Consider the following 15,162-nt stretch of genomic DNA (forward strand, 5'->3'; position numbering starts at 1 on the left):
TGCACTAAGCTCAGCTTTCAAGTAGTACAATTGGCCTCAGCAGTCATTAAACAAAATGATGTTGACAATACAAGTAAGCAAGCACACACTGTCCTATCAGAGTCTAGGAGCCCTTCTCCCAAATGTGGCATAGGACACTATGTAAACAGAAGTGATACACAGGAAAAAATGCAATTTGCTTCTACAAGGCAATCCTCCTTTGAAGGCATCAGTACATCACACAAATGTACTACTGATGGCACAGTTTTTTGCAAGGAGGCAAGATGCTTAAGTCTAAAAAGTTATTTTCAGGCATAAAAGAATTAGGCAAAATGAAAAAGAAAGTACATATGTTTTTAACAGAACAGATCACAAGGAAAATCCTTACATGCCTGTTGTAAGAGTATAAGGTTAAATTAAGTAGAATATTTTCATGTTCTACTATATGTAGCATTTAAAAAGTGTTTAAAAACCAGGCGGAATCTCTGAACCCTAAGAATTTAGACTTGTTACCAAGAAAGGAGGCACTAAGTGTTGGCTGAATTTTCTGACTTATACCTAGACTGCACAGGCCCATAGAAATCCAGCAGGAACTTCTAGTGTTTGAACAATGTGCTTGTACTCATAGTTCTACCTATGGCATCAAATGATCAAAACGTTTCAAATACTTTAGCTGCTCAAATTAAACAAACAATTAAATAAACAATTCTTTTTTTTTTTTTTTCCCCTCAAAACAAACAAAACCCAAGCCCTGACACATACAGTGAGGCAACTGTCTGGGCATATTCTTACCTAGTGTCCTAACTCTTGTCAGCCCTAAGCAGTAAAATCTCCAGACACAAATTATACTGCATGGCTTTACACATTGCTACCATTTCCTGCAGATATCAGTACACGGAAATAGGAATGTAAAATGAGCAAAACTGAATGCTACCATTCTACACTTTCTGAATGGGCATTACTAAATCTTCATGCAGCTAAAAAATGTTAAGCACACTTCTTTGGTATAATAAAAGGCTAAATAACAGCAGAAAATTACAAAATTTTACAGTCATAAAAGATAAACATAAAAATGCAACCAATGTAGTTTGAGGACATATTATTTCTTAAAATTGAAGCTATTGACATTAACTGCCAAAGTTTCATCCTAAGGTGTTATGCCAATGAATGAGTCTATTTAAGAAACACAAGAATGTGTTTCTTAAAGCATGTCACCACAGTAAAGTATCTATAGTACCTCTAGTAAGAAGCAGTAAAATCCTCTTACCTCCTACATACAGCGGAGAATCAAAATTCAGAGTGGATTGCTTGGACAAATTGGTAATTGTCTTGGGGCTTCCTCCATCAATAGATAAAGATAGAATCTGATCCATAGCTAGCAGCTCCACAATGTGGAAATTGCCATCATTAATTGTTTCCACACTGCAAAATAAACATTAATAATAAACAGTTGATGGTCAGGTTAGAACAGTTTTTCCTTTTTCTCCTTTAAGAGTTCTATACAGTTTCAGAACAGAAGTTCTCTAGGAGTGCTTAGGAGTGCAAAGACATGCACACACGCTTAAAAGACAATACAATACAACATCCCTTCTTCTGGACTAATGATGACAGAGCTGGAGTACCTTTCTATAGAGACAGGCTGAGGGAGTTGGGGTTGTTCAGCCTGGAGAAGAGAATGCTCTGGCAAGAGCTTAAAGCAGCTTTTAAATATTGAAAGGGGGCTTATAAGAAATATGGAGAAAGACTTTCTACCTATAATAACAGGACACAGCCCAACTATTTTAAACTGAGAGAGGGTAGATATAGACCAGATAGAATCGATTAAGTAAAAGAAGTGACATAAAAAAACGTTCTTTAATATGAGGGTGGGTTAATATGAAACACTGGGACAAGTTGCCAGTGAATTTGTGGACCTGTTATTGGAAATGCTCAGGATCAGTTTAGATGGGGCTTTGTACAACTTAATTTAGTGGAAGCTGTCCCTGCCCATAACAAAGAAGATGGAACTAGGTGATTGTTTGAAGTGATTCTAATATTACTTACAGATCATATTTGCATGCAAGTCTATGTGTATCCTACATTTTGCAGAGTATTGGGTTTACATTTCTTGCAAGTATGAAGGCCTGAGTCAACTCCAGTGATACATAAATCTATTTCATGGAATATGGACCTGCATCTAACTTTAGTCCTGCCAGACAAAACTGTATCATTGGTCCAGACAGCTCCACTGACACTTGCAATAAAGTTATTTGTTATCTTTATTGGGCATGGTTACTTAAGCATGTTCACCTTCTGGCTAGTACAGTGAACATAAATGTATTTTTTTTTCTCATCTACATATACCATTTCCTTCTGCTTACTAACAAGATATGAACTCACTAGTAGGAGAATGCCTGAAGGTTCTCAAGGTGAAAATGCTTGTTTCAAGCATGGGGCTTACCCTGCATAAGGACAAGCTTACTCATGCTGCTGGCACAAAAATGACTGCCAGTGCCTATCAGCCTCAATATCTATGTAGCAAGTGCTTAAGTGCAGGAACTACTCTGCACTTGAACACAGTTTAAATACATCAGAGAAGGAAGAATATCATTACTCAGTTCTGGGATGGAATATATCATTGTACTTGTATAACTTGTAGTCCATTTTCCACTGGAGAAATAGAGCTGAATATATGCATGCTATTATGGCTTGGCGGTCCCCGGGGGTCCGTCTGGCCCCCGGGGCAGCAGCCGCCGTAGGTGTCCCGGATAGCGCTGTGCTGATGAAGCGCAGCCTGCCTGGCCCCCCCGGCTAGATCCAAGCCACTGGCTACTTTAGCGAGCACTTGTGGAGTGATTTCAGCTCTCAATGATTTCAGCTCTGTGCTCGCGAAGTGCCTCAGCAGATGCAGGGATAGAGAGAGGTGAAGGCTGTGTGGAGTTCTGTGGAGATGTCTTTATTGGCAGCTTCTGCAAAGGGTTCCAGTGACAGCTCTTCCGTCTGAACTGAGCAATGGTATGGGTTTATATAGGCTGTTGAGGGATCAGGATTTGTCCTATGGCTGAGGTCGAGGAGCATATGACCTATAGCCTTACAGAGAGATAACAGGGGTCTGATGTGCGGAAGAAGGGCAGCTCTGGTCCACTCATCATGACTCTGCATTTCTTATCTTAGGCTAGTGACCGCCAGGGAGGCCTTGCAGGGCCTCTGGCTGCTACAGCATGCAAGGTGTGAGCTGTAGTCCAGAGACCAGGCATTAAAAGCATTCCCATTAAAGCCTTTATTTGTTTCAGGGCACCATCAAAAAAGTGAGCTTAATCCTTTGAAAAAAGTTATTTAAATGAACCAATTGTATGATAGCCTGAAATGGACAGTCATACAGTCATTTAGCTCTTCTCATTGAGAAAGCAGGATAGCTGAAAGGGATTAAGTTCCTAAATCTCAAGGCAAAAATCAAGCAAATTACCTTAAAACATCCTTAGTGATGTTTTAATTAACCTAACTGCTTTTGTCCTGGAACAGATCAGCAGCACACTTGGTTGTTCACAGCTGTGACACATTAAATAGCTTCTTAGCCATTTATTACCAGCTCTGTGAACAGCCTTTGCTCACTGTGGATCAAAGATCTGCATGGTAGCATGCATGCTTTACATAAACCCAGCTCTATCTGAGGGTGCAAACACAGGACAGAGCAGACACTGGCACAATAAACACTTTATGGGAGGGGGACTGCCAGTTTCCATGGGGGGAAAGGAAATGGTCAGGGCTTATCATTCCTAAAGAGAAAGATTTATTCAAGGTATCAAGAGGTTTTCTTGATCTGATCAAGCAATACAAAAGATGCTATAATTAAGTTTACTTAACACATTTCAATGAATCCAGGCAAAAAAATGTGCTAAAAAATCAAAGTACATATAACTTCTTGACTTTGGGAAGCAAGAAACCCTGATGTAGTGTTCTTGTTTCAAGGAAACTTTTTTTACAACTTCTAAACCTTTCAGTCAATAGTATTTAGAAGAATAAAAGCAACATAGAAAATGCATTTTTAGAGCAAGGGGTCATTCCAGGGATATGCAAACCATAATGTGTAAAGGGAATGTGTCTCTGATAAGAGTGATTATTAGAAGCCTCTGGTTTAAACTGTTTCACTGGTAAAAATTTATTGCAGAAAGAGAAGCCCTCCTAGGTAAGGGTGGTTAAATTGAAGAGGAAATAAATTCAAGGCATATCTGCAATATTTCCTGCCAATGCACTTACATTACTTCTCGCCCATTTCCCATTGGAGATATGAGAGCTGAATGCATAGATTGTAATGAAAAGCTGTAAGAAGAACTGATTTAAGGTTTCTGGTACTCTGTAGAAGAATAATGATCTAGGAAGAAATAGTCCCACATGTCCAATAAATATATGATGAAAACTAGTTTACAGAATGAAAAGATTTTTTTTGTTAACATTTAAAAATGGATGCCCAGACAGAACAAAACACAAGTGGATGAAATTTTTACAAATAACCATCTCCAAAGAATTAATATGATTTATTGGCTTTGGCAGTGCCATCATCTTGTTTCTCAGATTGATTGATGACTGCTTTTGGGATGATGGCTCTTCCTGCAGTCAGTTCCCATGAACTGGGAGTACAAGAGGGAATCAAAAGGGAGGGACTGAAGGAAGGACTGGAAACATTCCAGGAGACAGCTTTAATAGGTAACAAAGGTACAGCAAGACAACATGCAATGAATGGATAAAAAGAAGGTAAAGACCTTAAAAAGGGCAGGAGATATCAGTAAAGGGTAAAACAGTAGGAGATATCAGGAGGGTAAAACAGTAAGAACTGGAAATAATGAAGGGATTTGAGTAAAGTGTGTAAAATATTCTGTGCTACACATAATCCTTTCTAGAACCTGAAATAGAAATTAAACAGTACACAATTTGTAGAGCTGTCACTAGAGGCATGTATATACCTATACACAAACGTGGAAATATAGCTTCCAAGATAGAATGATGGAATCACAGACTCATTTAGTTTGGAAAAGACCTCTAAGATCATCAAGTCCAGCAACTAAACCAGCACTGCCAAATCCACCACCAAACAATGTCCCTAAGTGCCACATCTACACTTCCGTTAAATACCTCCATGAACAGTGACTACACCACTTCCCTGGGCAGTCTGTTCCAATGCTTGACAACTGTGTACGTGATGAAATTTTTCTTAATATCCAATCTAAGCCTCTCCTGGTGCAACTTGAGGCCTTTTCCTCTTGTCCTATTGCTTGTTATTTGTGAGAAGAGTCTGACCCTCACCTGGCTACAGTTTTCTTTCAGATACTTGTAGAAAGAGATGAAGTATGCCCTCAGCCTTGCCTCAACAGAAGAAGACTTCACTACAGTTGGACTATTACATGATAGTTTTCAAATAGCTCAGAAACTCACCAGCATGCTTATCAGAAACGAAATGGAGGTTAATAACAATAACAGAAACAAAACCAATAACACTAATAGTGTGTATCTGCTTCACTAAACAACTCTGTCACTCTGTAACATGTCCATGTACATTTCCTGTCCTTTTCTTCACTACACTTGCATTCTTCATCTGTTACATAATTCAAAAGAGATAATCAACTATGTAGGGGAGAGGCTTGTTACTATTTTGTAACAGCAACCTAATTGGGACTGTTTGTTAATTGGTCACTTTGTTATTAACTCCTTCCATGTTTATGTTGTTTTTTTTTTTTTTCCTGTGTGAGTACTGTTTTTCAATCTTTCTCTAGATAACTATAATGGACAAGTGTGAATTACCAGTATTTATTATATTTCAATAATGCCAGAGAAAGCATTAAATGTATGAGAAGGAAATATATGTTATGAAAGGGAAGGAGTATTCTAAATAGATTAAAGAAATGGGAGCCAAAATAACTTGGAAGTATATATGACCCACATTCCTATTGCTTCTTATTCTTAGAAAGATGTACCTATTGAAATCAAAATCAACAAAAATAATTTAACTCCTGAAAAAAGAATCTAGATTTCTTGTGTAGCCCTAGCCCATATAGAAAAGTAAAATAATATTATTTTGAATATCAATAATAATTGATAAAAGTAATTTGTTTTCACTGAAATGTCCCTAATAGAATGCAGAACAGTGTCACTGTTACAAACTCTAGAAAACAAATATACTTATATATAATTTTTTAAAAAAAGTTGTAAATAAAGTAAAAAGAAGATTCAAGGAAAACTGATTTAATACTTCCCCTTTACTTCTGAAAGTAATTTTAGCACCAAGAGGGCAGTCAAGGCCAGGAAGTGATGCCTGTCATCTTTCTGCTCACTCTGGCAATGCCTGTTTACTAATTCCTGTGAAGTTACACAATACTTCCCAAAAAATTTAAGTGGTAATTTTTCAGAGAACCAGAGAAATATGATTTTAAAAAAAAACCCTTCAAAATTATACAGAAGCAGCTGTGGATTCTTTCTTTTAATGACTTTGGAAGAAAAAGCCATTTCTTTTTCAAAGGTAGTGCCTTTTTTCAGAATCAAATGTTTAGCTTTCTCTTCTCTTGCCAGGGAAAAATCCCACATTATATGACTGCCTAACAGAGAAGAGAAGAGAAGAGAAGAGAAGAGAAGAGAAGAGAAGAGAAGAGAAGAGAGAGAAGAGAAGAGAAGAGAAGAGAAGAGAAGCTTCTATTTAATTTCTGCTTATACAGTGTAGTTTTTCATTTTACTCAGCCCAGTAGGAAATTATTTGGCAGTTACAACTGAGAAAAACTCCACTGCTACATGGGAGTTTTACAAATGTATAAATATTCTGCTGAAAGCTAACTCTTATTCTGTTTTAATGCATCAAATAATATATTAGATGTCTGATATATCCGCATTAGAGTTACTTGCCAACTAAATCACATCTTTTGGCAAGAAGTTTTAAGTGTCTGACAACACATTAATTTGCATATATTTCTTTTAACCACATTGAAAAATGTGACTTTGATATAAGTAATGAATGTAGGTTTTGTTTCAGTTACAAATGTGTTTCATCCAGGTTCACCTGTAAATAGCAGAGGCTGGATATGATCCTGTGTCATAGCTGACCCTCACTCTACCCCGGTACAGTTCCACTGCTATGTGATCTTTATCGCCTTTGTACAGCAGGATCCCACTGTCTTCATCTGTGGCAATCTAATTAAAAGATAAAAACATTTAGAAAACACAAAACTTAGGTATTTAATAAAAATGAGGTCTTAAGTGAATCTCTGAATTTACTGCCATAGTCTGTTACTTCATTATAAAATTATTTTTTGAAGGACAACCTGACAAAATCTTTCTCTTCCTATCAATAAGCCCATCTACTTCAATATGAATTGAAGTTATTGCATATATGAATAGAGTTATTGCATTAACTCTTCTAGATTTTTAGCTCAAACTGTGAAAAGCTCTTTAAGTGAGCCAATGACAACGTTGGGTCATTTTCCGCATCATGAAAAGTCATTTACTCTCTTTTCCAGAAAAGAGAATCCACAACACAAGCAAACTTACCTGTAGAGTGATATTGGTTTGGGGGCGTATCTTAGCTGAAGGGATTTGCAGATAGGATTCTTTGTTGACGAAGTTTATACTAATCAGCTTTTCACACTTCTCACCCTGGTAGCCTGATAAACACTGACAGATTGGTTCACTTTCTCTTATGATACACTGGGCCCCATTTTGACATTCGTAATTATCACAAGGGCTGGTGCGAGGTAGAACCATTGGTGGTGAAAACTCACAAAACAAGCCGCTAAATGAAAACAGAAAACAATCAGTATTTCCAACAAAAAACAACTGCGACAGAAGACATCCATGTTTGCACTGCCTTCAGATCTTTCTCACCTGTACCCTTCTGGGCAAATGCACGTATATCCATTAACTGCATCAGTGCACTGCGCTCCGTTTTTGCATTTGTTGTCCTGGCAGTCGTCAAAGTCGATATCACAATGCTCACCTACATATCCAGGTGTGCAATCACATCTGTAAAACAGGACAAATCAGATATAATTGGTGATTATAACAAAGTTAAGGAACTACTGTATTGTTTAAAAATCAAGGAAAAAGAGGCATTACTAATACTTTGTGTGCAAAGAGTTTATAGCTACATCATACTAACAGATGGGGAATCTACATATGTAATTAATACAGGTTTGCTAGTTAAAATGTTTACACACCTGCCATTATATTGAAGAATTGTGTGCAAATCTAGAGAGCCCTCATGAATAATTTAGGCAGTTTTTAGAATTTATGAGCAACACAGAATGTTACAGGATGTTATGCATGACTACAAACACTAAACATAATCAATATGCTTGGCTGGTGAAACCAAGACAAATAATCTGAAGCTTGCATTGATGGTTATTATCTTTGTCAACCGAACAGCTATGAACAGACCAATGGTCCATCTATGCAATTTAAATGTTATGGATAATTTTTTTGCTCCTAAGGTTCCACCAGTCTGATTTACTAAAAATAGCTCCATGGTTGGTGAACTAACAGAAGCCTCAAAAGCCATCATCTGTCCTCCCTGAAGCACCACTGGTCTAGAAACAGCCCATCCTCCACAGAGTATGTAATGATTTTTGTTTGTTAGTTTGTTGGTTTTTTTGTTTTTTCCATGTAAAACTCTCATCGCTAATGCTAGTGGCATTCCTTCAGGGAATTATCATATATAGGACTGAGTGAATGCTAAGAACTCTGTCAAAAATTAATGGAAAATATTACAAATCCATGCATCCATATGATATTTTTTTTAAATTAAGATGTCTTTAATCAATTTCATTTGATCTTGTGATTCCCTCAGTGTTATTTCTTTTACTATCTAAAATTTTCTCTAAGCTGGCAAGAGTGATTTTAAATAGCCATGTAAGTTTAAATTTAGCACTTCAATCAAATATGTTTCATTTTTTATTCAACAACAGGTATAAACAAGACAAGGGAAAAAGAATATAAATCAACCTAATAAAAGTCTGACTGAGATACATCTTGAGTGCTATTTTTTTATTTAAAAGTAAAGGAAAGATTAATGAACTGGACAGTAAAGCATAAGACACTAAACTAGGTTTATTGAAGTGGCATGAAAAAACAAACACAATGCACTACAACAGAAACCAAACAATTTTTCTATTTTCCAGTTGGAAACTATCAACTTAATTTCACACTCAACTGAATATTTAATATTTTTATGCAATATTTTAAATAAAATGTCATTTCATAAGTAGTGGGAATGACAATCTGATTTTAGCACAAAAGCATGCTGTGCATAAAACAGGCACTTGTGAGAACAATTTGAATCTGCAGGTTTCCTGTATTTATTAACCTAAAGCCTATTAAAGCAACTTTAAATTGTGCATGCTAATTAATCATGATAAGGATAAGGTGTAATTAAAGATTAGCTTTCCAGGGGAGGGACTTCTTTACTTTAAACCTTTCAGTGTGCTTTCCTAATAATCTCTTTCACAATTACTTCTCTAAAAGCAATATAATTATTCCACTTCAATTAAATGCAATTATTTTCCTACTGCTCAAACTCCTATATGGGTTTTGTACAGACCATCATAAAGACTACCCTGTGTTTCTATTTAAAATCTGGTTGGAATTAGACCTTTGAAAGATCAGGGAAATTCAGTAAAACATACTTAAGATAATAATGCAGCTTTACATGAAAATAATGGCCTGTTCTGCCATAAGGTTTAATAATAATCAAAATTAGTACTTTGAGAATAGAATTAGCTTCCACTTAAACAGAAGGAAAGGAAGCTAAGCAGGAAAGAAAAATAAAAACTTTGATTCAGTCAGACTGTAATAACATTTCAGACTCACTTGTATCCTTTGGGTGTCAAGATACACTTTGAATCATGCTGGCAAGGATTCAGGTTTTGGGCACAGAAATCTAATTTCTCCTCACAGAGTTCACCTGAAATGCAATGTATGTTTTCAATTCAGTGAAAATATCACAGTGACCTGAAAATAGCAATGAACTTGCTAGAATTTTAAAAGCAATGGCTACAAATTCCTTTGCTAACACTAAAATATGCATATTTCTTTACATAGCAATAAATACCTTTATAATAAATAATAATACATAAATAAATGGTAATACAGAAATAACAAAAAAATTAATATACCTAGTAACTGATTTATAAACAGTATCAAGTACAACTTCATCTATACATGGATATAAATGGTAATTTTGCAATTCTTTTTCTTTTACAATATTTATCTAGCTCTAGTATATAGCAACACTAGTGATCGAACTCACTAGAACAAAAAAGCCATCAATATGCTTTTCTTTTACTTATTTCTAAGCACATAATACACAGATATAACCAGATTTGCACTATCACTATAAGTAGTCTATTACCTGAAAAAAACCTGTTAATATCACTGCATGTCAATACAATTCCAATTATCCAAAAATGAAAACTTGTTTTCTACTTTTCCTTAAATATGACTCTCCATTTTTTGCATTTGTTAATGTACCATAATTATCTATAATCTGTTCTGTGAAAAGAAAAGAAAAAAAATATCTATGTAAAATGTCTATCCTTCCCTGCTGATAGAGGCAGTGGCTCTAATTTCCAAAACGGGCTTATAATCCAAAAAGTATTTTAATATGGTTAAATTTTTTTTACTTACAACTTTATGAAAAGGAAACACAGGTTTGTAAACAGATCAACAATATCTTGTTCCCTGACTAACTTATCAGATGACACCATGGATCGTGCACTTCCTAAGCTTGTACTCACTGGATTTTAAGGTAGGCATACTTATTCCAGCATCCATATGAAGAGCATATGTGTAATAAACAGGTATAAACCCTGTGCCTGCTGAATTCAGGGACTGACTGGTCCACCAGACTCTGAAACTATGGAAGGAGTAGGATTGTCCCTGTCCTTTATTCCCTTTCAGTAATAAAACATGAGCTGGCAAGCAAAGAGAAGTAGAACTGTACATTGCAATGACAAACAAAAGAGCAGAGGAAATGAGGGAATTATCAGACACTTTCACTGCTCAAACTGAACTTGCTGTCACAGAGGCGATATTTGGCATCCCTCAGTTTTACTGAGCTAGGCATGGCAGTGGCTTGCAATGCAGCAGACAAATAAACAAAAAAAGAGCTGAGGAACAGTCTATATTAAAGCAAGGATAGAGAAAAAGGCAAAACTGAAGCAGGAGCAAAGACAGTTATTGCCAGTTAAAAACACAACTGAAAAACATATACTAAGTGCAATAAGACATGGGACCTCTACATCTTCAAAAATGAGAGGACAAGCCAAAAAACAGCTAGAGAAATATTCTGCAGCATTCAAAAGACCCAGACTGGTTCTACACAAAGATTTTTAAAAAGGATAAATAAGTAAGTAAATAAATAAATAAATACTAGATTACCAATTTGCAAGTAGTGTGTTTTCTCTACAAACCAAAGGTTTGTAAATGTTTAAGATAACATAAAAAAATAGCCCTCATGAACAGGTCACTTAATAGCCTCAGGAAAGTTGTCAGTAACAACAAGACTTAGTCAATATATGTAGGAAATTGAATGGAGATCAAATGCAGGCCACTGAAGATGACAAATACAAAGGATTCTACCCTCAAAGACTCTTCAGGCTCTCAATAGAATTATTAGTCTGGAAATGTGCAACTGTTATGACTCGGTCAGTGCACAAAGAATCCTGAAATTGTTTGCATCCCACGATATATTAAACAAAATCCAGATCCCTTTCTCTTTTCAAAGGGTTTTGTTCAAACAAATACATATATATATATATAGGTCTTCAATGCTATTCTTCACATAGCATTTAGTCAATCTGCAGAACTTGTAATAGCTGAAATCTGTTCAAAGAGAAGTAGTGTTTAAGAGTGAGACGTAAGTATGGGAACAGTGAGTTCAGATTTTAATGATCATGGGAGTAGAATAAGCAAAAATTGCTGTTGTTTTAACCTAGTTTGTGCACATTCCCATAGTTTAGATACACACCTATAAAAATATCTAATAATGGCATATATTGTATATTAAATTACATGCAGAACTGAAAAACACATGACACCCCCCAACTACAAGTAATAAAAAATGTGGTTGTACAGTACTAATAAAATTTGTATCAAAGCACTTCTAAATATTCCCTAGATTATTAAATCTGACAGCATATCAGAGAGTTTCTGAAAGTGACACATTGAACCTATCTCCCAAGCAGGGCTGGAGCTTCCTGTCTCTCAGTGATTCAGTGAAAAGAAGACCAAACTGCCTAGAAAATGGCAATTTAGGAGTGGCACAATAGGAACAAGCATTCTTACCATTCCTGTCAAATGTATTAAACTGATTTTGCTACAGGACATTAACTTGGCTTCGATTATCATTGGCACAATTTCTGAAATAACTTGAGTGGCAAATAGTTTTACTCAGTAGTGTCTAAGCCTCTACATTTTTGTAAATCCTCCCCAGGTAAAATATGGGATTAAAATAAAATACAGCATTTCTTAGAGTACACTGCATTTTGGTATTCATAGGTTGATGGCCCTAATATCTTCAGAACTATACCAAAAGCTGAATCAGTTCATGAGGAGTGCTCAGGGGCACTTGAAATCTCCTTATTTCCCACTCTTGGCTGTGAATCCTACATAATTATTATTGGGCATTTAAGTTTTAAACAAGTTTACTGTTTTGAAAAATGTCCACTTCAAATTATAAAATCAGTGTTACACTACCAGGCATACTGCAGCCAAATGGCTTGCAAACATCATCAAACATCACCAGGCATTTTTGAGATTATGGTCAGAGTTTGATCTGAGTACTCTGTAGAAAAGCACATAGAAGCAGAACTTCTTGTGCTGTGACAGCAGGAAAGTAAGGAAACTTTTCACCTTGCATTTGCAAATTGTATGCATAGTGAATCATATCCTTGGAGTTTTGGTTAAACAGTCAGTAGCAAATAGGAAACAGGATGGTGGCCATGTAGCAGAAAACTCAAGTAAAAAAATACTAATACCACAAAAGTTAGCTTTACTTACAGCACAACCTTTAGTTATTAAAAAAAGTATCATTAATGACAGAATTGTACACAGGATCAGTAAAGAAAAAAAAATCAAGATGGAACCCAAATATGTACATCAGATACTCAATTTCTGAATGGAGATGTAAATACCAGAATAACAAAGCAAGATAACCCAAATGCAAGGTCTTGTACAGCTAGTAGATAATAACTGCTATTATTAATAAATGCTAATAGATCTTTTTCAGAATGGAGCATTCTCATGGCCAAAATAAAACTGTTTCTGAAAAAGTTAATAAAAAAGGTAAGTAAATTATGGGATATGGAATATGAACCACTGAAAAATACAGTTTCATGGTAAAGAAACTCCTCCTTCAGCATACTGAACAACCATTGTGTTATTCCGAATTTCAATTAGACAAGAAGTACTTAATTTTGTTGAAATGAAAAGATAGTGATGAAAGTGAAACACTCATTGGACAAAAAACCCCACAGATTTACCAAGTTAGGCTCCTTGGCTTTACTGGAAGGAAATCTTAGAGAGTTTCCTGATTTGAGAAACATAATACAATCTTTAAAGAGCATACTTCAAAATAATCAGAAAAGGTTGTGGAAAAAAGTCTCAGTTCAAGGAAGCTTGACACCAGTGTGTGAGGACATTCTTTTATTCATCTAATAATATTGTGAGGCTTCTGTAAGAGCATGGCTATGTAATTATGTTTTTGAAAGATGGGAACATTTCTGTAGGAGAATAAGGAACAGACTAGTTTGTTTAAAAATAAGTAGCAGATAAAGTGTCAAAAAACCTGTGAAAAGCTTCCAAAGTTTAATTAGAACCAGCAATAACTCTTTTCACAAGACATCTGGCTTAATTAATCTAAGGAAGTCTGAATTCTGGTATAGAGTAGCATTGAAACCAGTGGAATTATGAATGAACATGACCCTCCAAGTTCAAGACAAATATTTACTGAGATTTTGCATAGAGTATGATGTAGACTTAAAGAGTCAGACAACATCATGAAATACTGATATATACTGATGATACTTTAGACAGGTAACCAAAGCTGTATGTTTCACAGGTCAGTTTGTGCTTCCTGTGTTTGTTAATTCACTCCTATGTCTTGATAAGTTTATAAATCAGTAAAAACTTAATCACAGAATACCAGGTTTATCCCTCAAGGATCATCTCCTGGAAAAAGCAGAAGAGACAAGATGTCCCAGCACCCTTTCCAGCTGAATCCTAAAAGTGTCTGTTGGGGAATCCACCACTTTCCTGGGAACATTATTCCAGTGGCTCCATGCCCTTATTGTAAAAAGCTTCCCTCTTTTTTAATTCTAAATGGCATCTCCCCAGGAGTACCTTGTACCTGTTACCCCTTCCCTTTTCCATGTGACTCCTTGTAAAAAAAGGTAGTCTCCATTTTCCTTGCAGCCACCCTTTTAAATACTGGAACAGGGTGATAATGTCTCCTCAAGCCTTCTTTCTACAAGGTTGAACAGATCCTTAACTCTGTATATTCCATTATATAGATACATAGTACAACAAATAATGAGTAACAAGGCAATGAGTTGAAAAAGGATTTACATCTTTCTTATTTTGAATAATTGGGCAATAAATTTAAACTAAAGCAATGTCAGCCACTACATTTCTAAATGAAGAGGACAGCTCTAACAAAAATGGACACGGGCTTTGTAAAGTAATAGCACATTGTTAATTAGAGGCAAGTTTATGAAGAAACAAGTTTAAAATGTCCCTTATTAGAAAAGCTGTTTTTGATATTCAAAAACAACAACAACAAAAAACTAGACAGAGAATCCAAAAGCAACAGTAGTCAATTTTAATTATCAAAAGCCAGGTTTTTCCTAGAAGAATTATTCCCACTTCCAAAGTCAAAATATCAAATACCTACCACAGACTAGAATAGAAGGATTTTATGTGTGTGCTTATATATCCATTTCATCTGCTGAGCTTAGTTAAGATATACTGTGAGTCAACTACTGCACTGTTTATGTTTTATCAATTAGGTGTCACTATCTGACTCTGTGACTGGAGGTCTCTGTTTAATACTGTGACTCAAACAGCCAATAGAGAGCAGAAGGGATTGGAAAATGTCAGTGCCATTTAACAAGCTGTATACAGAAAACTGCTGCATTTTTATTAAGTCTTGAGTTTGATGTGCAGTATACAACA

The 15,162-nt window shown here is 35.7% G+C and overlaps 1 protein-coding gene across 2 annotated transcripts in view; it reads right to left on the reverse strand.

The window, feature by feature from the left end:
* The window catches only part of SLIT2 (slit guidance ligand 2), a 261,870-nt gene that overhangs the window by 11,808 nt on the left and 234,900 nt on the right, over nt 1-15,162 (reverse strand). For both annotated transcript variants that reach the window (XM_053940914.1, XM_053940915.1), the window contains 5 exons: nt 9,802-9,895; nt 7,822-7,959; nt 7,489-7,729; nt 7,001-7,131; nt 1,247-1,401 (listed from right to left, as the gene is read on the reverse strand). In XM_053940914.1, the coding sequence (XP_053796889.1) occupies nt 1,247-1,401; nt 7,001-7,131; nt 7,489-7,729; nt 7,822-7,959; nt 9,802-9,895 (759 nt within the window). The remainder of the gene's footprint in view (nt 1-1,246; nt 1,402-7,000; nt 7,132-7,488; nt 7,730-7,821; nt 7,960-9,801; nt 9,896-15,162) is intronic.

The sequence above is a fragment of the Vidua chalybeata genome, chromosome 4 (genome assembly GCF_026979565.1).
Source record: "Vidua chalybeata isolate OUT-0048 chromosome 4, bVidCha1 merged haplotype, whole genome shotgun sequence".
Lineage (NCBI taxonomy): Eukaryota > Metazoa > Chordata > Aves > Passeriformes > Viduidae > Vidua > Vidua chalybeata.